This window comes from Ammospiza caudacuta, chromosome 10 (assembly GCF_027887145.1).
Source record: "Ammospiza caudacuta isolate bAmmCau1 chromosome 10, bAmmCau1.pri, whole genome shotgun sequence".
NCBI classification, from domain to species: Eukaryota; Metazoa; Chordata; class Aves; order Passeriformes; family Passerellidae; genus Ammospiza; species Ammospiza caudacuta.
The window spans coordinates 9815775-9842842 of NC_080602.1; the positions used below are offsets into that span (position 1 = coordinate 9815775).

The 27068-nt window shown below is 57.2% G+C and overlaps 1 protein-coding gene across 2 annotated transcripts; it reads right to left on the minus strand.

Moving 5' to 3' along the window:
- Positions 1-2594: 2594 nt before the first annotated feature.
- On the minus strand, positions 2595-26574 carry RBPMS2 (RNA binding protein, mRNA processing factor 2). 2 transcript variants are annotated; one of them, XR_009275120.1, is made up of 9 exons: positions 26358-26574; positions 14806-14883; positions 14185-14223; positions 13621-13683; positions 12671-12821; positions 11964-12112; positions 9381-9543; positions 4024-4093; positions 2595-3803 (listed from the first exon to the last, which is right to left on the minus strand). XR_009275120.1 is itself a non-coding variant. In XM_058811534.1 (8 exons), exons 1-7 carry the CDS (start codon positions 26415-26417, stop codon positions 4031-4033), a joined length of 603 nt encoding a protein of 200 aa, XP_058667517.1. In that variant the 5' UTR covers positions 26418-26574; the 3' UTR covers positions 2595-3803; positions 4024-4030. The 2 variants fall into 2 exon arrangements, 1 of the variants encoding a protein (XP_058667517.1); XM_058811534.1 differs by lacking the exon at positions 9381-9543.
- Between the last annotated feature and the right edge of the window lie 494 nt (positions 26575-27068).

Genomic DNA, 27068 nt, shown 5'->3' on the forward strand with positions numbered 1-27068 from the left:
ACAAAACCCTTTGAGTTGCTCTTCATCACATTTTCCAGAGAAATGGGTGAAAAGCACTGACATGACTGAGCTGCATCTGGGGACCCTCAGCCACCAGCAGGGGTGTGTGGGGCATGAGGGGAGCACCAGAGCTGTGGGATGCCCCATCCTTGTGTGAGTGCTGCTGTGAGATGGCCTGAACCCCTTCCTACCTCTCTGGGTGCCGCAGGGACAGAGTTTTGGATCTGCCCCCCCTGGCTGGCTGTGATCACCTCCAACGGGAGCAGCTTATCCAGCACAGCCTGCTGAGAGGCCCTTTTGCATCCCAACAGCTGGATTTTCTATTCCCAAAGCGTTCCTTGCCTCAGTGCCCAGACCACACACTGCGGCAGAGCGCAGTGTGCTCAGGAGAAGAGAGTCCAAAAGCTCCAAGATTTATCTTCAAAACAAGGAAAAGAGGAGTTTCCAGTAAAGTGTAAAACAAAAGCATGACAAAAGCAGCCTTTCCCCCCTATATTTTTCCAGCTTCAGTGTCGTCCTCTCTATTCCCTGGCAGGTTTGTCCTTTGGCTATGGGCTGACACGCCCAGGCAGCACAAGGACCAAAGGTGCCATGGACCTGCATCCTTCCCTGGTGATGCAAACAGAGCATCCCCGCACCTCGACCTCCATCCTGTCTGGCGATGGGGACATTTTGGGGACATCCCGTGTCCCCAGATCCCCTCGCAGAGGGTGTGTCCGAGCAGGACCCCATCGGGAGCAGCCGGGGGCAGGGCACACGTGTGTCCGCAGCCGGGGAAGGGGCGCCCGGGGACCCTCGGAGCAGACGTGACCTACTTTAGCTCCGAGGCGAGGCCCCGTGTAAAAGCTTTGTAGAGCCGGGCGTCAATTATTCATGGCCTGGCCATGTTAATGCATGTGCTAAAGGCTTTAAAAAAAAAAAAAAAAAAGGAAAAAAACACCCGAACAGGATAAAGTCTGCTGTATAATTTAAAGCCTTGCACGCTGCCGTCACCATGGCCCGCTGCTCCCGGAGTGTTTCTGCTCAGGTGAGCAGGGATGCGGATGGAGGCCGCAGGGAAGGGCCGGAGCTGGGATGGGGTTGGGAGCCGGGATGAAGGCAGAGCTCCAAAGCTCGGGCTGTGGGTGGGGGATCCCATGGGAAGGGGCTGGCAGCCTGCTGTGTGCGGGCAGCCCCACAGCGAGTCACTTCCCGGAGCAGCAGCGCTCGCTCCGTTCCATTCCCAGGCACGGGGGCCAGGCCGCCTATTTTTAGATCTGCCTTTTTTCTTTTGCTAATTTCTTTTCTTTTTTTTTTTTTTTTTTTTTTGCCTTGCTTTCGTTCAGCGCTGCCCTCGAAGGCCTAGGGAGGGAGGAAAACACTGATCCCTGGGGCGGGAAGCTGCGTGGGAGGCTCCGGAGTGCCCCACACAGGGGTCAGCCAGCCGGGCCATGGGGACGCTGGGGCACCGCAGGGAGAGCCCCGGGCCCCGCACGGAGATTCCCAGCGGGAGAAGCAGGCCCCGGCTCCTCCAAGGAGATTCCCACCGGGACAAGCAGCCCTGGGCTCAGGACTGCCATTCCCAGCGGGACAAGCAGCCCCCGGCCCAGGACAGGCAGACCCCTGGCCCAGGATTGCCATTCCCATGGGGACAAGCAGCCCCCAACCCCTGCACAGAGATTCCCACTGGGACAAGCAGCCCCTGGCCCTCACATGGAGAATCCCAGCGGGACAAGCAGCCCCTGGCCCAGGACTGCCATTACCACTGGGACAAGCAGGCCCCAGGCTCCTGCATGGAGTTTCTCCCCGTGACAAGCAAGCCCTGGCTCCTACAAGGAGATTCCCACTGGGCCATGCAGCCCTGGGCCCAGAACTGCCATTCCAACAGGGACAAGCAGGCCCCAACCCTTGCAAGGAGGTTCTCCCCATGACAAGCAGGTCCTGGCTCCTACAACGAGATTCCTAGCAGGACAAGCAGCCCCTGGCTCCCACAAGGAGATTCCCAGCAGGACAAGCAGCCCCTGCCCCAGGGCTGCCATTTCCACCAGGACAAGCAGGCCCTGGGCTCCTGCACAGAGATTCCCAGCGGGACAAGCAGCCCCTGGCTCCTACAAGGAGATTCCCACTCTGGCCCAAGGCTGCCATTCCCAGCGCTGCTCCAGCAGGTACAGATCAGGCCTCAGGAAGGTCGGGCAGCGCAGGCAGCAGAGCAGGAGCTGGGCGGGCGCACGGGGAACGCTCCAGCCGTGGAGAGCGTTTGCCTTCTATGGAGATCTCCTCCTGCTCTGCTGGCACGGAGGAGAGGCCTCAGCCTCACAGCCGCTGGGAAGGGGGAACAAAAACATCCAAGAGAGCTCAGGGCTGCCCTCGCAGAGGCCTCCAGCAGAGCTTCACACCACCAACCCCCACAGCATAGCCCCAGCCAGGCCAGGGCTTGCCCTGCTCCCAGGGGTAGGGAAGAGCCAGCTCCTCATCCTCAGCTGCAGCCCAAAGCAGCCCGCATCCTCCCAGCCTGGGAAACGGGGCCAGGCCAGGCCTGCAGCATCCCACACCATTCCCACAAGAAAACACCCCAGACCACAGAAAAAGTCACAGCAGCCTCTGGATATATATATTTTTTTTTTGGTTGCATTTCATATATTATCCAGTTTCACATTCTCATAGGATCAGCAATTATAGAGCAACTTATTCTCAAATCTTTTAATACAAGCGAGACAGCCATGGTCAGATAATACTTAGAGCACTTCAATACCAAGCAATAAGATGCTAAAACAAAAATTGCACAATTTCTCGTTTACTATGCCTGACTGAATCATTGGTACAGAAGACAACCCTTATTTTTCAAGCTTTTAACTAAACATTAACTTATCTTACAGGATTACAATTTCTCTTTAATAATAATAATAATTAATTGCACACAAACACACAAGAAATTCTTTATGATGCATAAATATTTCCTTATTACACATGGTACAAAAATACTCGTACTTTTTTTTTTTTTTTCGGTATTCCCATAAGGATGGCTGATTATTTGGCAAGACTGGATGCTCTCCAATCAGAAGAATGTGGGGAAAAAAAAAAAAAAGAGGTTAGATATTTTACAGCTGTTCTATATATAGAAGTTTGAAGAAGGAAAAAAATAATATAATAACCCTGACTTTAAAACAAGCAGAATGGATGAGAACAAAAACCCAGTGCATCATACTTTAAAAAAAAGAAAAAAAAAAAGCATTTTTCAAATTTTTCTGGTCATCCTGGGGAGGGGAGGGTAGAGGTGGGAGAAGGGGTGAGACAAGGACAGTGAGTATTTCTCAAAGCCAAGTCTTCACCGAAGCAAGAGGAAAACCTTGATGGATCAATCCGTTGGGCCAAGACCTGTTGCTAACGGTTACACAAACGCTAGAACAAACAAACTTACACTCACACAGACACAAGTTAAGTGTTTTAATTCATGCCAGAAAACATGCAAAACCCATTTTTGCCTTTCGATTCCTTCAGCCGAGCTGCCCCCGGGGCAGGGGGAGCTGGGGACGCCCAGGACCTGGCCCCGGCTGGGTTTCAGTGCAGCCGGATGGCAAAGCTCAGGCAGGGAGGAGGTCCTGGGGATGGATGGAGGGAGGGATGGAGGCAGCACACAGCCCGTGGCTGGGGCCACGATGGCTTCACAGTCCAGGGAAAGGGATGCTGGCAGCCCCGGGGGCAGCGCGGCGGGGCGGGCGCGTTGTCCTCTGGTCACGTACCCAATCCAGAGGAGGGGAGCGATCGTCCCTGGCACATCCCGCTGTGGAGAGGCAGGGAGGAGGAACACAAGCCCAAGAGAGACACTGTGGGAGAGGAGCACGGTGAGCAGGGCCATGTCCTGAGGGTCCCCCACTGCCTCCACCCCTGCCCAGGGCTTGGGGGTCCTCCCTGCTCCCGTCCAGGAAACCCAACCACATCCCTGGGTGGGTGTTGGGCTGAGCCCAAGCTCCCATCCCTCCTCCCCACAAGAGCCCAAGGAAGAGCAAGACAAAGACCTGACTCCAAGAGTAATTAATTACTTACTAATGAACTAACAAAACTGACGAGACTTCCATCCTTGCTGGGTAGCTTCAGAGGGAGGGTACCAGCGCATCTGGAAAAGAAAGCCACGGCAGAGGTCCATGATCCAGGATCACCTCAGCCAGAGCACAAACCTTCAGCTCCTCCAAGCCATGTGCAAGGTCCATGGAGCAAAGATGTCTCCAGCACGGGAAAGGAGGCTCCAGGGTGAGCTCCAAATACTCCTTGAGTAGCTCCACCCTCAGCCAGCCAAAGGAGGATCTCAAGAGCACACATTAAAACCAGACAATCTCTAAAGGACATGAAGGGGGAAAGCAGTGGCTCATCTACTACAGCAGATGCCCATGGAGCTTTCCAAGCCCCAACTCTGCTACCAGGAGTGGCTCCAGGCAAACCACAGCATAGGAAGAATTTGGAAGAGCTGCAAACCAGCAAGACTTGGAGGCTTCCTCTGGAAGCCTTGGAGGCAGGTGCTTGTTGCCACATCTTTTTCTCAGACCTGCTCCTTGCCAAGGAAATGGCTGGATGGGGACCTAACAAACAAACAAACAAGGGACAGTAGCTGAACAGACACTTTCCAGCCCCTTAGGAGACACAATGAGCTGGCAACACCCAGCCCACAGCCTGGGAGATCCAGATGATCCCATCTGGTCAGCAGGGCCCGTGTGTCCAGCTGGGCTGCATCAGCAGCTCCAAGCCTGACAGCAGAGGAGACAAGCCCATGGCACTTGACTGAGCACTGATCCAGCAGCAGGAGCAGCAACTGCAGCTTGGAGCTTGGTCCTGCTGCTGGAGCCACCCCTCAGTCCTCCCTCCCCAGCCACCAGGAGAGAAGCACAGCCCCAGCACGTTCAGGGCTGGGAACCAGCACAATGATGGACCTGGTTCTAAGATGGGCAGAAAAGTGGCAGAAAAAAACCCCTGGAGCCCCCTGTGAGCCACTCCCCTTGTCCCATTCATCCTGGCACAGCTGTCCCCTCTCCCAAACAAGCCTAGCTCCTCTCCCAAGGATGTGCAGCAGGCTGCCACAACCTCTGCACTGCTGCCTGCAGTGGCCAAGTTCCCCCCACCACAGGGAGAACAGAATCCCAAGTTCTCCCATTGGGACTGCAGTGCCAGGAACTGCAGCCACACGAGCCATGGGCCTCAAGTCCCTCTCCTAACTGAGCCCTGCCAGTCAGCAGCAGCTCTGTCCTCACAGGAGCCTCTCATCAGCTCAGAACAAAGCCAGTCTTGGGCAAGACTTGATCAACCTGGTCTAATGTCCCTGCACATGGCATGGCGGTGGAATGGGATTGGTTTAAGGTCTTTACTAACTCGAACCATTCCATGGTTCCATCATCTGCTGGGCTCTTGCCAGACACCTTCACAAGGCAAGGGGGTGTCCCTAAATCAGCTCCCAGCTGAGCCCATACCTCACTCCATGGCACAGCATCCCAGTCACTCCAGCCATGGCAATCAAGGACATGGAGACCCTCCTCCCCAGTGAGGAGTCCCACCTGGTGCCAGCACCAAAGTGCTACCCAGAGTGTCCTTTCCCTTCTCCTCTAGCCTGGAGAGGGACCTTTGCTGCCCAGTCACTGTGCACAGCCACCACCCAGGAAGGCTGGGCATGGGCAGCAGCATCACTGACACCTTCCAGGGCCACCACAGCAGCTGCCAGAGCAAGGACAGGGGTTCCTTGTCCCTGTCACCAGGAGGAGCTTGCTCAGCTGAGCCACATCTCCTCTGCAGCCGTGCTCCCTGGCCAGTGTCTCCCACAGCTGGAAGCAGTTTCCTCCTGCCCACAGGAAACTCCCCCTTCCTTCACAAGGCTGCAAGAGCTTAACCCTGAGAGCTGCCTCCGCCCCATGCAGGCTGGAGAAGCAGCACAGCCAGGCCATGCACAGCCAGCCCAGCCTGGTGCCCTCCATCCTGCCTCAGAGCCACCTTCTGCCCCCGCTGCAGAACCTCAGCACTTTGAACAGAAGTGCTGCTTTGCTCTTAAAACATGCACTGTAGCTCTGTTCTGAGCTGATTAGCTCGTAGTTCATGGCCACTAAACCATCAGTGCAATGGACCACCCCTCCTTGCCCTCCTCCTGCAGGTCTGCAGTGCTCACACACCAAACCCAGCCAGCTGAGCCACCGCGGCCCCACAGCCCAGCCCTGCAGGAGCTGCTACAGATGTGACAATCCTGGGTACAGCCCAAGGCTCTGACATGCTGGCAGGGGGAGGGGGTGACCTGCCAGGCCTTTCAGCCCACGGAAAGATTAAGGGCTTGATGGGACGAGGCAGGAACTCAGTAGGGGGGAAGTTCCCAAAGCCAGCAGAAAACACTGGATTAGAGGGAGCAGATAGCCAAGAGGACACGCTCTAGGCAGTTTTCTCTTCACACTCCTCCAAATACTACATCCATCAAGGAGGAAGCTGAGAACTGATGGAGATGTTCAGCACTGGGTGAGGAAAGCAGAGCAAGAGAGGTTTTTACTGGAAGAGACACTGTTGTTTCTGGAGAGGCATTAGCTCACAGTTGGAAAGGAGTCTGGTCACACCACCAACGCATCTCCTGCTCACAGGGATGAGGCAGCCACTGCTAGCCAACTGCAGCAGCCTTCAACATCTGTCCCAGGAACAGCTGGAGAGGAGAAATGTGTGCCTCTGCCTGCCACCCCTCCCAGAGGCAGGAACCTCTCCCTTTCTGCAGCACAACACCAGCACCTGCCTGAAAGTCACAATGAAATTATAAATGGGGCAGAGAAACAGCCCATCAGAGCCTCACTCTCCTTGTCAACACCTCCTTTGTCTCTCCCAATTGCCCTCAGAATTTAAGTATCCAACTGTCCACCATCCTCAGGGAGGGCAAATCCTTCAGAAGAGGTGGAGCAAGGCCCAAACACACAGGACCCTCCTCAGGGCACCTTTGGCTTGGAGGACCCGCCTTTCCTCCTTATTACCTCTAGGTCTGCAGCCAGCCCCAGCATCTCAGAGCTCTGACCTATCTACAGCTGGAATGGTCTCCAGGGAGATCCAAACAACACATCTAAGGGCTGCATCTTGCTGCCAAGGTGCTGAAGTGCAGAGCACATCCTCACTGGTGCTGCTTAGATGCTCAGCCTGGAGAGATCCACACCCACCCCAGAGCGGGCACTGCACCCTGGCACCTGCTGGAAGGTCCCTCAGGGGCTGGTGTGGGACCAGAGCAGCTCAGCCCAGCACCAGGAACACCAGATGCAGTGGGATCCAGCCCGTGCATCTCCCCAAGGAGCTCTGGTGAGGATCAGCAACCATCCCACAGCAGGGCAAGGAGCATCTGGGACAAGGCAGGCACTGATCCATCCTCTCAGGAACATTTTAACAGGTGTGCATCCATCCATCAGTTCAATACCTTGCACTCCTATAGCTCAGGGACAAACACCCCTCTCTGAGACTGCAGCAAAGAAGCATTTCCCTTTTTACAGCAAGTTGTGTTATTTTCTTTTGTGTTCAGCCAGTCAGGGAGAGCCACTGCTGGCCACAAGTGTCTTCTGATGGCCCAGCAGTCCCTTTCACCACCACTTATCAAGGGCAGCTACTCAGGAGCATCTCCTGCCTTCTTCTCCCTGCCTAGGAGGGAACTGCTGGCTGGGGGCTGCTTGGCTAGCTATGCCACCACTGTCACTGGAGTTTAGAAAGTTGCCACAGCCATGAACACCTTGAACAAGAGGCTTCACATCTCTGGAGCTTGCCCAGAGAGAAATAATCCTGGGAAGTCCCTACACGACAGCACCAACAGGCAGCAAGTTATTAGGAACAGAAAATTCATCCTGTCTCCAGTCTAGGGTGGGTCTGTCAGCTGTTCCCCTGCAAGGGAAAGGGGTTTGGGACCAACCTCTGCTTTCATCAATGGGATCAGCCTCAACCAGCACCAGGAAGTCCCAAGGTCCTTCCAGGCTCTTGCATAACCACACAGCCACGATGCAGGACTGCTCCCTCCACCCACCACTCACTTGGACCCAGAACCAGAGACCACTTCTGCCATCTCCTCAAGGAGATGCTTCAAGGGAACCTTGGGCAGCCCCCTCCCAAAAATACTGGCATCTGTATGCCCTCAGGCCTTGACCTGGCTGACTGCCTTGGAAACACCCACCAGGGACTCCAACACATCAGCTGTGTCCCCAGCAACACCCTGTGGCCATGTTTTCATGGGCCAATCCTGCATCCAACTTGCTTCCCACAGCAAGTCCTGCCCCCATGGGTGCTGCCACAGCTGGAAGCATCTCTGCAGAAGAGTTCTAGGAGCATGAATAGCCCTGGCATCCCCTGCTGCTCACTCACAGCCTGGTATAGAGGCACCCCAAACCAGTGGCTCCACCTCAGAGACAGTGCAGCCCAACTCCATCCTACCAGCAATGGACAGTTCTGTCTACCAGGACCAAGCAGAACAAGACAAGCTGTATGAATGTCTCTGTGCCTGTGTCAAGCTCTTCACATCTTCCCAGGAGGGAAAATTATAACTCAGAAAACTGTGAGGGGCAAAGGCAGACCTGGCCCCTCATCATTGGTGGCTTCTCTTCTTATCATCACTTCCACAGAGAGAGGAAAAGGTCTGCTCAGAACCACAGCAGGGGGAACTGAACCAGGGCTCATTTCCTTCAGTCACACCATCAACCATCCCCCTGCCAATCAGTCCCATCCCTTCCCTCTTCCCAAGCTCCCAGTGTCCTACACCACACACCCCTCTCTCCCAAGGCTGCTGATTCCCTCCATTACAGCTCACACAACCTGGGTCCTGCCTGGGATTTCAGCTTGCAAGAGGGAAGTCAAACTCCAGGGAGGAACTGGGCTCCATTTCCATTACCAGAGAGGAAAGCAGTGAGATTAGACCCACGATCAGGGCAGGGTCTGTCCCGGGAGGCGATTCTGGAACAAAGTGACCGGCAAGTGCTGTTGTCTACGGTGCCCACTAAAATTTAGTCGTGTGCTATCAACTACCACATCACTCACCTCCCCCACCGTGTGCCAGGAGTGAGGTCAAGGTGTACTTCTGGTTGCCCTCTAAGGGTCGAGGTTGGGGAGAAACCAGGTTTCTTTCAGGCTGGGTGGCAGGGTGGTGTCTGCCCCAGCCCAACCAGGCTGCTCCCCTCCCAGGCAGGGCCTGGCTGAGGCTGGCCCAGCTGGAGGAGCTGATGTAAGATGGTGCCATGCTGTGTGCGCCATGTCATGTGCTGCCAAGTTGGAGATGTGGGTTAGAAAGAAGGCCTGGCATCTCATTCCCCAGGCTCTGGTGGGTGGGTAGCGTGAGGCCCATGCACTGGGTTGCCAAGGAGATACGGGCTACAGAGATGGGCAGAAGCTTGCAAATCCCACAGTGCACCTTGGAGGAGAGATGGTTACCTTACCAGTCTTTCCAGACGTGGCTGCCATCATGCTTAACACTTCTAGGAATGGAGCTGTGGTACAGCCACTCCACTAGCTGCAATAAGGCATCACTAGGGCGTCCCATCTCCAGGGACAGCTCTGAGCTTCGGGGCTAGCCTGCGCTGGCATCATGGCTGGAGTTCACTAGGGACATCAAAGGAGGGATTTGAGAGAGGGTGGGAGGGAGGGAAGGCAGATGGGACAATCTTAAAGTCAGCAGAGTCCCCGGAGGAGCAGGGTCAGGCTACAGTCCCAGCTGCAGCAGCCTGGTGCCTGCCTGGAGCAGTGCCAAGGCATGGACATCCCAGTAAGCTGGGAGTGGCTTACCAAGGGTTCCCGAGGCCAGGCCAGCCTCTCACCACCTCCTTCCCCTCATCCCTCCTGCCAGCCCTCGGGGCAGCTCTTCAGGAGGCCAGGCCAGGCCTCCTCCTCTCCCCGCTGCTGAACTCAGCTCTGCAAGAAGATGAGCCCTTCAGGTTGAAATCTCTTGTGACAAGACCTTGGTTTAGCTACATCCTCAAGGCTGATCACTGTGGAGCTGCTGCAGCTCTGGCCATCCCCATGGATGCCCTGCAGCCAGCACCAGTCCAGCAGGAGGAAGAGCTGTGACTGTTCTGACCCATAAGCCCACCACAGGAGTGAGCCAGCCCCTCCCAGCAAGGGCAGAGGGCTCAGCACACGGGGCTAAGGGCACAGCTTTCAGCACAGTTTGTGAGCAAAAGTCGTCTCCCTGCTGTGCTCCACCCTCAGCTCTGCAAGGGACAGGGCTCCAGCCCAGAGCTGCCAGCACGAGTAATGTTTAACCCCAGTAAATTTTATTGGTAACATATCCTGTGCCAGGACATGCCCCTGCAGGGTCAGCACTGGCTCAGCACAGCCAGGAGCGGCTGGGACTGCCCAGCAGCCTCTTTGGGAAAGAGAAAACAGCCTGGAAGGGCTGCACTAAGGGAGCTCCCTAAGGCTTGGAGCCCATCACCACCCTTGGACAGGGAGCTCTACCTACACAGGGAGCTCCTCAGGTCTTAGGATGAGGCCAGAAACCAGCAGCTCACCAGGTGGAGGGCAGGAACTAAGACCCAGAAGGAAAAGAAGCAGCTGGAGGCCTCCTTAATACCCTCCAGAAAAGTGGACTTTTCTCCCCAACTTTGCACCATGAAGTTTGGGTGTCTAACCCTCACACTCAGGGTCCCTACACAGTCACCACTGACCACCCTGGAAGAAACTGCAGTTAAAGTTTCACCTCCCTCAACCACTTCAGCCAGGCCAGAGGGGTTGATTTTTCCTGGTCCTCCCTTCCAGGGACAATTCAGCCTTGACCACCACCCTACACACACAAGGGGCAGGGAGACACTTCTCTCCTGGGCCACTGAGGAGCACAGCACTGCCCTATAGGTGTGGGCACCACCACCAACTCCTGGAAAACACCAGCAAGCACAACGTTCCCAGTGAAGAAGCAGCTTGGCTCTGGAGGTCCTTGGAAGAACATTCCAGTGCTCCTCCTGGTCCTGTCCTGAACCCCAATGTGCTTCTCCCTACCCCCCTGGAGCTTCAGCCCAACAACAGCTCACCTGTAGAAGGGCAGAAGGAGAGATCTGCAAGTGTGAGAGGGGCAGGACAGAGGACAGGAGTTGGCATCCACCCCACATGGCATTTGGGAAGCAAGCTTGGCTCGAAGCTGGGCAGTTACCATCACAAAGCTTGCAGGAAGCAACAGGAGGGGCCCAACACAGCTCACTGCCAGCCAGGACAGCAAGGGGAGAGGACACAGCTCCTCCTGCTCTCCACTCAGGCAGGGAAGAGTAGGAGTCAACAGCCTGCCTGGCAGGGCAGAGAGCAGAGGTTAAGCCCCAGTGCTCAGTCCCAGTGCCCCAGTCTCCCATGGCACCACAGAAGCAGGCAGAGCACAGCTGGCTGGTCACACTGAGCAGGGAGGGACAAGGGCTTCAAACCAGGCACCTCGACTTGGAACCAGGACACTGCTACTCTGTTTTGACTTTCACTTTGCACGTTGATGGTTTCAAGGTTTGTGTGGTCTCTGTACATTAAAGCATCTGCCAGATCAGTATAGGCAACCCTACATCCTCAGGTGTCAGCAGGCAAACCTGGGGAGAGCAGGTAGCTGTTGCACCTCCAGGGGATCATGCATGGAATGACTCTCCTCACTGGCCTGTACCAAGGGTGGCTAACACCCTGCTCCATCACAATCCTCACTCTGGCAAGGCTCTGGTCACTTATCTCCTGCAGGACACCCTCCTCCAGCTTTGGGAATGTGGCTGAGCCCCTCAGTTGAGCTCTGCTGCTTTTGCTGTGACTCGGGATGACATTTCACAGCTATGTTACGTGCAGGAAGCATTTCCTCCAGGAACAGCCAGAAATGGAGCCCTGACTGCGGGGTCAGAGATCCCCAGCCAGCCCTGCCTGCTCTCGCTGCAGAGCCCTCGCTGGGCTGCCCTGCAGCGGAGCCAAGGTGCAGAGGGCAGGGGGCGGGGGCGGCCAAGCGCGGCCCGCGGGGTTGGAGGGGACACGGGAGGGACCAGCCCGGCTCGGGACGGGGACAGACTCACCTGAGCGTGCAGAGCGGCGGCCGCGGCTGCCGCCGCCGGGTACGTGAAGGCGGCGTGGGGGATGGCCGGGGTCAGCTCCGTGGTGTACAGCGGGTAGGGAGCCCACGCCTCCGGGGACGCCGGGATGAGAGCTGCTCCAGTCAGGTCATCTAAGGAGGGGGAGACAGGGGACAGCGTCCCAGGACTGTCCTGCTTTGGGGACAGGCTCTGGATTCCCCACCCCAGGCTACAGCTTTGCGCTGCCACCTTGATCAGGTATAAAATCTGCGTGCAAGCTGCTCCTCCAGCCTCAGCCTCGACAGGAGAACCCAGGAATGTGTCACATTACAGCCCCACATGGGCTCTGGACACTGGTCCACACAGCAGCCACAGGATGCAGGGCAGGGAGCTCAGAGCCACATTACAGCTCACCCCATAAGCCTCAGCAGGGCTACTCAGCCCACCAGGCTACACAGAGGGTGATGGCACAGGACTCATCCTTTATGCTTCACATTTAGGGATGCTTTAAAAGATTTATAGTATCAACTTTCATGTCCCAACAGTTCTGGGCTGCCCAGATGCCTGTTACTGTCCTGTGGCTCCACCAACCTGCTGGCCTCCCTGCCCCAGGCAGATTTCAGAGGTGGGTCTGGGCTCCTCTCCATTCTCAGAGCTGGGCCTCTCTCAGGTTGGAGCCACGAGCCCCCAGCCCCTCCCAGCATACTCACAGGGGTCCCGTGCAATGAAGTGTGCACCCAGGGCAGGGTGGATGTTGGTGGGGTTCGGGGTGGCCATCAGCTTGCTCTTGGCCATCTTGGTGTTGGCTTTGGCGAACTCTAACCGCAAGGTCTGCGGGTTCTCGGGGTCGAAGCGGATGCCCTGTCACAGAGAGAGCACAGGGCCCTTTCAGAGGTGGAGCTCCAGCCCAAGCACAGGCTGTGGTTATTCATGGGGCAAAGGCCAGCTGAGGAACCAAGGCCACCACTCTGCAGTCACGTGCCCAGGTTTTTGTCACCTCACTGCAACACTCAAATTCCCATGTACTTTTATTTTTACTTCTAGCTGGCCTGACTAACATTAGACCACTATTTCCAACATGAGGGACACAGTTCTGCTCCTTATGTGTAGTTCACCAACCACTACAGCAGGGATGCATATCAACATGGCTCAGGAAAGGTCTGTGAGCTGAAGCTGGGATAACTGTCTATACTGGCATTGAAATAACCCCATCTGTGCGGGAGCTCCCATCTACACCTTCTGCCAGCCTGAGCAGAGGCACTAGCAGGTGTCACAAAGCACAAGGCAAGGTCTACAGCACAGCAGAACCATGTCTTGCTGACCAGATCCCACCAACACTCCTTCAGGATGGGCATCGTTTTGGGTGTCCTTTCCATGCTGACCACCCTCACCATATTTTCTTGAGTCACAGCAGGTCTCCACACCCTCAGAGCTGTCTTCCAGTGGTCAAAAACTACACAGAGACAGCTTGCATCCATTTGCCCAGGCTGATGTCAGCCTTGAGCAGCTCTCCTGCCTCCCTGCTGGGATGCTGCAGGCCCATTTCACTTCCACAGTCCAGGGCACGCTGGTAGATGCCCTGCCCTGTCTCTGCCCTCACTCTGGGCCCAGCAAGGCACCTGGCCCCAGCCCTGCAGCCCCCAGCACTTTGGGTACTCACATTCAAGGCGTTCTTGGCTGCTTCAGCGCCAGCTCGGCTGTCGAAGGTCACAAAACCCACTGGCTAAAAGAAACAACACCCATTTCAGTTTGGCCAAAAGAAACAGCACCCATTTCAGTTTGGGAGGCTCTTCCAGCTCCTCAGGCTGCCTTGCCACCCCCTCTGTCCCAGACAGCCAGCACAAGAGACCATCCTAAGCTGCACAGGACCTTTAAGCAGAGCTTGGGGCATTGGCTCAAGATTCCTGCTCTGATCTGCTCCCACCATAAAAGTTTTGGTGTTCTTACATGCGGGGACACAGCTCACCCTGACAAGCCCCCAGCATGGCAGAAGGGAAGGCTGATGGCAGCACAAGGTTTGGGGCTGAAGCCTCAGGGCTCACCCAGGGCAGCAGGAGGAGACATGGAGACATTCAGGACATGCTGGGTCAGTAGAACCCCTCAGTGTGGCTGGTGCTGGCCCAGACACTGCATTACACACTGGAATGGGATCTGTCCCCTCTCCCCTCCTGGCATGTCCAGTTTGACAGCAAAAGCCAAAAATACCCAGGCTGGAAGGAGGTACCTGCTTTGAAGTCAGCTTGATCAGTGACCCCTCATAACCCTGCAGGAGAGAAGAAACAAGTCAGTGTCAGGCTCCTGAGGAGGCCACGCTACAACCAAGACACAACACGACAGCTCCAGGAGCTCCACAGGCCCCAGGGCAGGGCCACAGTAGAAACAAGGACAGTAACACCTCTTTTCCACCAGTAGAGAAGACTGGGGACAGAGCAGGTCTTTTAGCTCTTCCATCCTGGCCCTTTGGGGAAGAATTCAATTTTCTAGCTCTTCATCCAGCTACAAAGGTGAGCACCCTGCCCTGGCTAATGCCTGGAGAAAGCAGAGCACCCTCCCTGTGCCAGAGGAGCGCAGAGAAGGGAACCCCACGTGCCCTGAGACAGCCTGGGTGGTTATTGGAGAAGGATGGAGGGTCTGGGGGATGAGGACACATCCTTAATGAAGGGCTGGTCCAGCTGAGCAGCAGGGCTGACCAAGCAGCACAATTCCAATGGCAGGCTCCAGCTGAGCGCAAGTCATGGCTTCAGGCTCCCATGCCATCCCTACTTCCCCTGACAGAGCTTTGGTGCCAGGTCACCCACAAACCAGCATCTTTCCCTCCAAAAACCAGATCTGAAGATCTCCTTACCTTGAAAGGTCGGAAGAGAAGGTAGAGCTCTCTGGGTTTGATATCCACAGGAAGGCCACTGACAAACAGCGTCCGTACCTGGGGAGAGGTCAAGCAGCTGTACTGAGATGTTCGGTGATGTTTGGTGCCCAAGCGGCTGTACTGAGATGTCTGGTGAGGTTTGGTGCCCAAGCAGCTGTACTGAGATGTCTGGTGCCCAAGCAGGAGCACAGAGCCAGCTCAGAAGTGCACTAAGAACAGGACACCCTGCATCAAAGGTCCACTAACCCTTCCCTGCATTAGGGAGTGTTGTCCAGGATTAAACACACCCAGCCCTTTGACCTCCACCTCAAAGGATTGATGCCTTTACAAAAATTCAGTCCCTGGCACTGTGGCCTGGGTTGATGACAGCAAGGACAGCAGCCCCACAGCCTGACAGGGCATGATGGCTAAACTGGCAAAGACCACACACTGCCACAAGAACCAAGTTTGGCACATCCCAAAGGTCCAAAGTGACCAGAACAAACCGCAGTTCTCTCCAGATCTTTCTCCAGATCCTACACTGGATCTCCTCTCCTCAACCCACCATGGCACTTTAATTCCATCACCAATTCAAAGACAGCCCTCGATTTTGAGAAACATCTCACTGCCCCACTTGTAGCTTTTGACTTCTGTAGCAGTCCCAGAACATCACTGCATGAAGGTTTTTGGGTCCATCCCAGCACCTTCCCAGCACACCTCAGACCCTTCAGGAGTTGCTCCAAACCCCCTCTCAGAGCAGTTCTTCTGCTGTGCCCAGCCAAGAGCAGCTGTGCTGGGTCAAACCCCTGTGGCCATCTGCTCTTCCCAGGCTGTTCAACCATGGACCAAGTCCAAACACACTCATGTCAAAGCAAAAAAAACACAGTGCCAGGGGAGGATTTCAATAGATAATCCATTAAAGTTATAGATAATAGTTCACTTGAACAACCAGGAAGAGAAAGTGCTGAAGGCTCACGGCCTGGGAGAACTCTGCTCACCAGTCAGGCTCACCATGAGCACCTTCTCCCTGCACCATTCCCATAGGAAGCAGCTTTATGGAGCTGTAGAGGGTTTTTGTAAATCAGCACAGAGCTGGAAGTTATGCACAACCAAAGTCATGAAGACACTTGTCAATATGAACAAGGAGCAGGAACCCCAGGCCAGAGTTCATCTCCTGGCCTGCTTCCAGCTCAGACTGACCCCATTACGTTTGCAGGGCAGATAGGCTCTGCTCCCTGTTTTGTTTTGTTCAGCCATTTCCCATTCTCCAGGCAGAGTGGGCTGTATCCAAAACCAGGAGCTACCAAATGCAACTTTTACCAAGCATGTGCTTGCCCTGCTCCTGGGCTGGAGGCAGACCTGGAAACACAGGAGCCCCTGCCCCTGTAATTCTTTGGGGGCAGCCAGATAGAGACTCCACCACACAGGGAAGTTTCTCTTGCTTTCAGATGGAAACTCACCTCCTTGAGCTCCTGTGCCCAGGCAGACAAATCCCATTCCCAGGGTAAAGCCCCTCAGGATGAACAGTGACTGTGGAAAGCTTGGGGTGCTCCTGCTCTCCTGTGCATGCTGAGACTCAGGGCTGCCACTGTCCCCCATTAGTGTGAGGAGCCTTCTGTGGCCCAGCACAGCTCAGGAGCAGAACCAGAGCACCCTTCCCATCCCCTCACCCTTCAATATGGATGCCCCTAGCGCACACTCTTGCTTAGCCCTGCCTTGGGAAGCAGGATGCCCCGTGGAGCCCCTCAGGAACACTTTCCAAGCCCCGGCTCAGTCTGACAGGCTCCCCAACCATCCCACCCCACATCTGATGCTTTCAGGCACCACTCCAAGGCCACCCCGTGCCTGGACAGAGGGGACAATGCCACTGCTCCCTGGCTTGCTGCCTGCCTCAAAGACCTCAGCGCGAGCTCCACAGAGTGTTCCCAACAGACCCACAGCCATCTCTGGCAGGGAGGACTGCAGAGAGTGGTGGCACACATGTGCCTCAGCCATGTGAAAGCATTGTCCCTTTTCAATATTTCAGGATCCAAGTGCGCTCAGCCCCCCCAATGGATTTTTCCTTCTGAGCAGATGAAATCCACATCCCTGTTGGGGCTGTAAATGGCCCCGTGATGCGTCACTGGGTAACTCCTTGCGACAGGCGTGACAGGATGGGAGATGGTGACGGCTCAGGGAAGGGGGAGCCAGAGCTGGGGCCCTCACATCAGCCTGAACACAGCCCAGGAAAGCTCTTTGTCAGAGGGAACAGGCTCCCAGTGCCAGCCCCATAAGCTGCTGCCAAGGACAGGAGCAAGAAATTTCCTGTCGCTGCCCAGAAGTTTCCCTTTGGCCTCCCAAGTCCCGTTTGTCACCATCCACAGCACTGAAAAGGCTTTGGAAAGCCAAGCCACAGCACCCAGCAAGGACTACCACTGCTCCAAAGCCTGGGCAATTCCAAATGCCACCAGCCAACCTCTCCAAAGAGGGGCTCAAGGCAAACCAAGGAAGGCCCTGCTCAGAATGGCTTGTTGGAAGCAACAAGACCAAGGAGCTGGTTTTATCTCTGCAATTCAGCACATCCACAAGTGATCTAGAGAAGGGTAAGGAAAGAAGGAGACCAAGTTAATTAAGGGAGGGTGAGGCTGGTGGGAGACCTGAGCAATATTCTCAAGGGACAGAGTGAGCAAAGCCAGAGGGAGCTCACTTGCAACAGCAGGAATAAAGCAAAGGAGATTTAGGTTACCCCACAGGAGGAAAGCAGGAGGCAGCTCACCAGTCTGAGCCTCCTGTGCACTGTGGGCAACCTGCTCCAGCCTCTTCCCCTGCTCCCAAAAGAGAGGAAGCTGTAGATGAGGGCAGCAGGGTCTAGACAAGCATCTTCCAGGGGATTTACCAAAGTGGGACTCTCCTACAGCCCAAGTCCTGCAGGTTTTGAGAGGCCAGTGATACTACCCAGGGCTGACAAATCCAGCATGCCACAACAGGATAACCTCTGCTAAAACATGCCCTGCTTCAGGTCCCTGCCACACAACACCAAATCCAGCCTCCCCACAGGGGGAAAGGCACAGGACAAAAACCACCAAACCAAACAAAACCACCATCAAAAATATCCATCCAGGGCTGGACCAGGAACTGCCTGGGCCAAACTACACGTGCAGACATCCAGCAGGAGCAGATCTCCAGGAATGCCATGTTCTTCTGCTCATCCTTAGGCTGTGATGCCAGGTGAGAGCAGTCACATCCCACCCAGGGATCTGCACTGGACACACGGGCATGGGGGAAGCAGGACAGGGAGCAGCCCTCACCTGGGACAGCCCAGCGGGTCACCCTGCTGCAGGCCCTGCTGAAAACATTCTCCCTTCCCCTCGGGGGATGTCCCCAGCCCAAACACCTGATAGAGATGGAGGAGAGCTATGGAAAACAGCATTCATGCCAGGAGGGACAGGACCATCCAGGCCATGCCAGAGAGGGAGGATCCCAGCACAGCTTCCCACGCAGGGGGAGGAGGGACAGGACAAACCATTCACCCTCCAGTTCTCAGTGTCAGCCCTTGCACAAGGGACACACACCTTGGGCCAGCACAGCCAGGAGGGCACACCAAGGCTGCAAAGGAGCCAAGGAGCAGCACCTGCCTTGTGCTGCCACAGCCCCAGCACAGCTCCCACAGCTCCTGGCCACAGCTGCTTTGCAGTAAGAGCTCTCAAAAGAGAGTTCTGAGCTGCTCTGCAGCCACAAAAGGGTTGAGTAATGTCAGAAGTGTCTGATGCAAGGGCACAGGTACCCTGAGGGTGCAGTGATTGGGGTTTTTCTGTTAGAGCACTGCTCCAAATCCCCCTCCTGGAGCCAGCAAGGCTGACCCTCCCCTCTGGAGAGCTCGGCCCTTTAACTGCATCACCCACAGCACAGCTTGGGCTACTCCAGCCCCCCCGAACTGGCCTGGTCCTGGATCCATATTTGCAGCACCTGCAGCACAGCAGTGGCTCAGAGACACCTGAGCACAGGTTGTGTTTAAGGCACCACTCCAAGGCCACCCCATGCCTGGACAGAGGGGACAATGCCACTGTTCCCTGGCTTGCTGCCTGCCTCAAACACCTCAGTGCTTGCACTTCAGCATGAGCTCCACAGAGCATTCCCAAAAGACCCACAGCAGGGCAGGAATGTGCTCTAATGCCTCCCCCACATTGTGCTGTCGGACACTTCCCCTCTCCAGGAAGCCACCCCAGTCTCACACCAGCTTTTCCTAGAAACTAGGAAAAACCATTTCCCACTAGTTCACACCAACACGTCCACTGAGCCTTCTTCCTGTGCCACCAGCCCGTGCCACCCTGATGAGGACAGGGACAAAGCTCTGCCACAGCATCCCAAGGGCACTTCCCATTCTGCTGCCAGGAGCTCAGGGACAGGGACCACAGGGACATGGACCCACAGCTTTTCCCAGTGGGGTGCCTGCCTGCTATCGGGGAGGCCAGAGGGGACACAGAGCCCGGTGCTGGTGGCTGTGATGCCGCCAGGGCCACTTGACGCCAGAGCGCTGGAATGCGGCGGGGCTGCGCTGCCCCGGAGCCGCGACTTATAAGGCACAGACGGGAGCTTGCACAACAGGGCTGCGGGGAGGGGAACGCACCGACTGCACTGGCGGGGCTGGAAAATGGGACGGGATCCTCCCCTCGGTGTCTCTGGGGATGCAGAGTCCTGCCATTGCAACCTGGAGCTGGTTTGGTCCTCAGCACGAAGCGCCAGGAACCGCAAGGAGGAGAAAACGGGGAGAGAGGGATGTGTGGTGTGTGAGGGACAGCTGGGCAGGCGAGCAGGGCAGCCTCCATCACAGGGCAGGAATCCCGAGAGAAGGGGCTTGCAACTGGCTACAGCACTGCTCCGTGCCTCAGTTTCCCCTCCAGCAGCAAGAGGAGAGGCGGCAAGAGCCGGGGCTGCTGCCCTTGCAGGATCGCACCGAGCCCCGGCAAAGGATCGGGAGCTGCTCCAGCCCGGATGCCCAGAGCCTCCCAGGCACTGGAAAGATGCTCACCCATCCCCAGAGTGGAAAGAGGGCCTTGAACATCCCCCAGCACTTCAGGCATTTCACCCCAAAACCAGCCTTTGCACAAAAGGCACACGAGGACCAACGTCCCTCCAGCCCAGAGGAAAGAGGGCTGACCACAAGCCAGCCCAAGTACAGCATTCTGTCCCCAAGGCTGCGGTGTCCCACGCTGCTCACAGCCAGAGCAGCCTCTCCCCCACATCAGGCAGGGGATGTCAGCGGGGCTCAGCCACCCCTGTGGTCAGGGGAGGAGGAAGACACTCTGACAAGGGGGAAACAGGAGAGGCACCAGCCCCACTCTGGGAGAGCAGGATGCACATGGGGGCTGATAAACCCAGGCACAACAGCACAGCACCCAAGAATAGACCTTGGCCTGGCAGAGGAAGCTCTGCTGGTGTGGCTTGGCCATGATGCCTGCTCCTGCTATCAGGTCCCATCACCTCTGTCTCTGCAGCCTCTCACAAAGACAGCAGCACCCAGATGGGTTTGGGCCACAACAGGGGCTCAAAGCTGATGGAACATTTGGTAAGGTCAGCCCCACAATCCCCAAGACATTTCTCCCAGCACAGGGAGGGGCTGGCTGAGCACCCTCAGGCTGCCTTCATCACCTTGCCAAGAGGGGACAGGCACCAGTGCCACAGCCAACGTGCTGAAGGACACTCACATCCATGCTGGCCCTACCCAGCCACCACACTGAGCCCTGGGCTGCAGACACCCTCACTTGCCACTCTCTGGTGTTGGGGACACCTGTCACCATCAGCTGGAGCCATGGGCTTTACCTGCTATGGAGCAGCTTTTCCTGCCCACACCCAGGCACCTGCTCTCGACAGAGGTGAAATGGGCTCCTCCCCAGGGCAGAGACTGGCAGGAGACATGGGTCTGTAAGCAGGACCCTCACCAGAAACATTCTCACCTCAGATCCTTCATTGAGCACATCTGTATCTGCCTCACCCCACCACAGGATGACTCCTGGGCACTCCTCAGTGCTGTGCCTCCCAGGACACATCCAGAGACAGAGGAATCTCTCCTCAAACCAACCCAATTTGGGCAGCACACCAGTGGCCATGCCCCAGCCCCATGCAGCGTGTCAGGTACCTCCACAGCCCAGCAAACCAGTGCTCCATAAAACCCAGGTGATGGAGAGCTGGAAGCTCACAGCAGCTCCTCACTGTGGACAGCACTTATTGGAGTGTCACCCCAACACTGAGAGACCTCTGGGGACACCAGGAGGATGACAAGCACCCCAGGACTAAGCCAACATTGCATCAGCCCAGCTCTCAGCAAGACAGCGCCACTAGAGAGAAGGGAAGGGCTGTGCTGCCAAAATATGGACCAGAAGTGCCCACCTAAATCCACAATATGTCCTCTGGCTGATCTCTCCCAATCCATGGCCCACGTTGCACTTCAGGCCATTGCTACAGGTGACCCAGGGCAGCTACACATCGAGGGAGACAGAACTCCTGTCCTTGGAGCAGATGGGAAGGACACACATCCAACAGCTTCTGACCCACAGACACGCCCCACGACTGGCCCCACAGCAGTGCAAGAACCTGACACCCCCTGAAGCACAGGAGGGCAGGCACCAGCCCAAACACCTGCACAGCTTCTCCTGGGCTCTGCAGCAGGGCTGGAGAACCTCCACAAGGGTAAGGTCACCCACTGGGCCCTCAGGCTTCCAGCCATCCCAGCACACCAGGACCCAGAGCACCCTTGCCAAGCCTGTAGCACCCACTTCTGCCATGCCAAGGGGCCACTACTCCCTCCTCATCAGACGTGCTGCCTGGCTCAGGATCACACTCACTATGGGCCAGGGTCAGCAGCTCCAGTGTTGGAGCTGAGCCCCACTGCCCTGCCCCTCATCAGGGGTCAGGCACACAGGGGGAACCTGGTTTCCACTATCCCACAGGTGCAGGAAGATGCTGAGTCTTGTAGCAAGGTCTAGCCACCTCACTTCTGCAGCCATGCCACTATGAAGCTTCAAAATGAAGCCTTTATTTCAGGCAGAGCTCCACAACAGGCAGCAGAGTTGCTCTGCGACCCAAAAAGCAGCAAAGTCTCCATGACTTGGCATGGCCAAGACCAGCAAAGTCTCCGGGATCTGGAACGGCCAAGACCAGCAAAGTCACTCCACAACTTCCCACATTAGTTCCAGCAAGAGTCTTGAATTCCTACAGTGCCAGATCCTCAAGCAGAGCTATGAGGAAGGACCACAAAGCCTGGACTACTCTTAGTTGTCTCCCAGACATCTCAAAGGGCATCCTTCCTAGTTTGGTGAGGGCAAAGCAGAGACCTAGAAAAGGAACCATTGAGTTTGGCCCTTCCTAACTTCCACAGGCACCACCAAAAATCCATTAATTCTGAGGCTAAGGAGGGAAAGTGCTGCTCAGCAGCTCCTCAGGAAGACTCATTCTGAAGCTGGGTCTCATTTAATAGCCCAGCTGGCAGGGGAAAGAAATTACCCCATCACAGGGACTAGTTGAGCTGGGATGTCGACGCTCAGACTCACATCTAAGAAATTGAGATTTGAGAGAGTGAGACAGGAGAAGGAAGCTCCTTGAAAGGGTATCCACAGCACACAAGGAGATAATGGGCAGATTCCCACATCCCTCCTCCTGTCAGAGCAACTCCGTGCTCAACCCAAGACCAAGAGGATGTCTGGGAACACAGCAGTTCCCAGCACCCCTGTGTGCATGGTGACTCCAGGGTGTCTGCTCAGCCAACAATCTGTCACTGACAGAAAGCTGCACCCAACACTTAGGGGGCTTTAGGATGCATGAAAACAGCTCTGAGGCACCGTCCTGCCTTAGCCAGGCCAAGTGCAGGAGGATTAACAAGTGGTGATTGTAACTACTGCAGCTTCATGTTCCTCACAGTGAAGAGCAGCATCAGAGGAGACATTTGACTCCAGGACTCACACTAACCTTATTTGTTTGCAGCTGCAGAGCTGGAATCCACACATGCACGAGGTATCTAGGTCCACTCAAGCAGAGATTACAGAAGTCAAGAGATGCCTGGCACCAGTCCATGAAGTGCTACAGACATCCAGCACATAACACAGCCCACTCACCAGCAGCATTCCCAGGCAGCTCAGGAAAAAGGGATGTAGGATTTGCTACTGAGGAGGTTGTCTGCAAGCCAAGAGTCTTCTGCCTCTCCAACACAGAGTTTTCTAACCCACAGCCTTTCACGGACCAACAGGGAAGATCACAGAATTACACAAGATTTAGTTCAGAAAGAATCCTTAAGACCATTCCGTTCCATCCCCTGCATGGACAGGGACACCCTCCACTAGACCAGGTGGCTCCAAGTCCCATCCAGCCTGGCCTTGAGCACTTCCAGGGATGGGACAGCCACAGCTGCTCTGGGCAGCCTGTGCCAGGACCTCACCCTACCACAGGGAATTATTTCTTCCTAGGATGACCCTCTCTGGCAGAGCTTAGCCACCTCCTCACCTGGGCTCTCCCAGCACACCTCACATTTAAAACTTCCCACCTTCAGCATCCAGGATCCCCAAGCTCCACCTCAAGAGCAGCAGCCATGGAGCTGCAAACAGGCCCTTCAGACCAGCCAGGAGGACACACAGGATCACCACAGACTTCAGCTGCCAGCTCCAGATCCCTCCTGCTCGTGGCACATCTACAACTTCCCAGTGACCTCCCAGCAGAGCAAGAACTAATTTCTAGAGTAGAACCAACATTTCTGCACCGGGCACTCCGGAGAGCAGGGTGAACACACCGGGTTTGATTGCCATGCAGCCATGGCCACAACACCCAGCGTCCACAGGCAGCATGAGAGCTCCTCCAGCTGCTGGAAAAAGCTCTGCCTGCCCCAGGGGTGGGAGTGCAGCACCTAGGCCTGTCCCACACTACCCTTCGGGGCTGCCAGGAGAGATGCAGCCACGCAGATTGGTGCCTGGGCTGCCTGGAAAATTAAACAGAAGATAGCAGCAAGTGGGGAGGGATGGCGTTTGGGGAGGTGTCTGGTGAGGAACAGCAGGGACTGACATTAGGCCCTGTTTGTTTAACATTCCCGTTAACGACCTCGAGAGGAGCGAGAGGCATTCCTGTCCTCCGCATGTCACCCGCCAGGAAGCGGCTGCTGCGAGATCCAGGGGCTCGCAGATAAGATAAAGGGAGAGGCTGAATTTGGGAGCTTCGCCCCGCTGTATCTGGGGCACACGGCGCCCTTCTGTGGGGAGGCAGGGAAGGAGGTGCGTGGTGGGGGGGACTGGGGGAGTGTCCACAGCGCCGGGATCTGGCAGTGTTATCCTTGCAGTGTGGGAAAATATTCCAGCACACCCTCCTGCATGTGCTGGGACTGAAGGATTCCACTTTGCACCGAACGTATTTATCCCTCTGTATCAAGGGGAGCTTCTGGGCAAGAATTTGGGCCCCCAGACCGTGCTGATCCTGGACACAAGGTCACTCCTTATGCCTCCACTAGGCTCTGCAGTGAGGAACAGCTCCTGGCCAGCCAGGAGGTACTGGGAAAACAAGCATTCAGAGCAGGCTCAGGGTAGCCACCATGGAGCCCAAACCGTGCCCGCCACCCACAGCGTTATTTCTGTTGGATTCTGGTGGAGAAAGGACTTTCCAACAGCAACCCCACCAGGGATGGGGACATTAACCCTCACCAGTCCCAGCCTAACCCAGGTGGCAGGTCTTTTGCTGCAGCCCTGGGTGCAGGGGGACAGACACACCCAGCAAGGACACAGACCATCCAACAGGGCGGGCAGACCATGCTCCTCCCTGCAGCTCCTGGAGGCTGCACATCGGAGAGCAGGAGCCCCTTCTGTCCAACCCCTGCACGCTCCCCAGGGATGCCGTCTTCAACTCAGCTTTCCAGCCATCAAGCTCCACTCCTGGGAGGACCAGCCTCTCCAGAGGGTGAGGATTTCCTGAAATGCTCCAGCACCTGCTTTGCCAAACAACCACCCGGCAGTGGGGAACAGACTGGCTCTTGCCCAGCACCAGGAGCTCACCTGATCACCACCTGTGAGGCACCAGCCCAGCTGGAGCAACACCACTGGGATGGGATTCACCAAGTGGCACCAACCTCAAGGACCTGTGAACGCCAGTCAATAATTGGATTGAAGAGCGGCATAGAATCTTCTGAGCGCTCATGCACAGCCTGTGAAACCCCCAGGTACCAAACCTCCCTCCACCAGGAGCGGCACAGGGCTCCAGGTGTGGCACAGGGCCCCAGGAGCTCAGGCTCTCAGCCCACCCACAGCAGTGGCACCCGGTGACACTGGGACACTCCACCCACAGCATCCCCATCCCATTGCACCAGCGCATCGCCTCTGCCCTGCTCCACGCTGCGGACAGCACCGCTCCAGCCACCGCCTGCCAATCCATTCCAGGCCATTGCTCGGGTCCCCCTGGCCGGGGCTGGAGCCCAGGGGACACGGTGGCCCCGTGTCAGCTGGCGTGCGGGCCGCGCTGCCCGGTGGGTGGTGGAGCAAGCCAGGCGCCATGTTGCGGCGGCGAGAGCGCACGGAGGACAGCGAGGGGAGGGGACTGAGCACCTCCCCGGTGCTGAGCGCCAGGCGCTGAGGACTGCAGCAAAACGTCGCCATGGCCAGGCATTTTCCAGAGCCCTCTCCAAGGTGGAGGGCAGCTAGTGACCCGCTGTGGCAATACCTGCTCCAGGGGTGCGGTGATGGCATCAGCCAATGGCTCCAACAGCCAAAGTGCAAATGTGGAGGGCTGCAAGCTCTGGCATGTGGCTACAGAGGACTGACCCTTATTAGCCTTCCCAGCCCTGAATCCAGCAGCATCCATGCTGTGGTTTGCAGTGGTATCTGGGGGAAGGGGCTGCCAGCAGGTCAGCTCAGTCCTGCAGCCCCAGCCAGGCTGCCAGCACACACGGAGCAGGGCAGGGGCTCCTCCACTATCGTCCAAGTGTCTCCCTTGCAGCTCACACGGGCAGAACGGTGCTGGATCCAGGAGCCCTCCAGCTACAGGGACGTGGCAACAGGACACCATGCCCACGGGCACCGGCTGCGCTAGATGGAGCAGGGACCTGCCAGCCCTCTGCCCCACAGGGCTGCAGGGACACCGGGCTGAGCACGGGACTCGCCCGGCCCGGCCCCAGCCCCTCCTCAGGGCAGCCCGGGGACTCCAGCACCAGCTCGCCAGCACCTCCGTACTCTGTTTCCCACAGCCTGGCCCCAGCTCCCCAGCCCGCAGCAGCCCCGGCGTATGGGCTCCGGTTCCTCGACGACCCGGGGCTCCAGCCCTGACACCGGGTCCTCTATTCCCCAAAGAGGCGCTGCGCTCCTTCCCCGCTTCCCGTCCGCGGTCCCCGATCCCGCCCTGCTCCATCCCCGGTACCCCAGCCGCGGTTCCCCGACGGCGCTGCCTGCGCTCCGCCCGCCGTTCCCCGACACCCGGGCGTTCCATCCCCGCCGCCGCTCTGACCCAGCCCCAGCCCCGTTCCCGAGCCCCGGCCCCGTTCCCGAGCCCCGGCCCCGTTCCCGAGCCCCGGCCGCTCCGCTGTCCCGGCGCCGCTCGCAGCTCCCGGCTCCCACCTCCTCCTCGACGGTGCCGCCGCCGTTGGTGTGCTCGGTGTCCTTGTTGAGGTTGCTCATGGTGGGGTGCCGGGGCGGGGGTGTGCCGGCTGCTCCGGAGCTCCGAGGGCCGAGCCGGGTGCGGGTGCCGGTGCGGTGCTGGTGGCGGGGGCGGTGCGGGGCGGCGCTGCCCTCCCGGCTCACATACGGCGGCCCGGGACGGCGCCGCTGTTAAGGGCCGGGCGGAGCGGGGCCGAGCGGAGCGCAACGAGCCGCAGCTGCGGGGCCGACGCGCCCCAGCCCCAGCCCGAGCCGCCGCTCCCGGTGCCGCCGCCGCGCACCGAGCAGCGGGGCCGGGACCCGCCCGCCTGCCCCGCCCGGGGCCGCCCCCGGCCGCCAACGCCGCCAATCCCGGCCCGGCCCGGCCCCCCGGGACCGCGGGGAGGGTTTTTTTTGTTGTTGGGCTCGAGTTATTTTAATTATTTTTTTCCCCTCCTTTCCACGAAAAACTTTGTCAACTTTGATGAACTTTCGGGTTTCGACTTTCTTAAAGGGTCCGCCGGGCTCTGATCTCTCGGCGGGGCTGTGCCGGTCTCTCCGCGCATCCCCGGGCCGGGGAGATGCGGCTCAGCCCCGCCGGGGTCAGAGAGCCCCGGGACGGCATCCTTGTGACCCCCGGCGAGAGCCCCGAGCCCCAAGAACGGCAGCCCTGGGAGCTCAGCACGGGGATCC

Excerpts from the sequence above, each read along its gene's own strand:
- RBPMS2 (XM_058811534.1), bottom strand. The coding sequence starts at position 26,417 with ATGAGCAACCTCAACAAGGACACCGAGCACACCAACGGCGGCGGCACC. Across the intron at positions 14,884-26,357 it reads GCGGCACCGTCGAGGAGGAG|GTACGGACGCTGTTTGTCAG; the intron begins GTGGGAGCCGGG and ends ACCTCTCCCCAG. Across the intron at positions 14,224-14,805 it reads TTCTCTTCCGACCTTTCAAG|GGTTATGAGGGGTCACTGAT; the intron begins GTAAGGAGATCT and ends TCTCTCCTGCAG.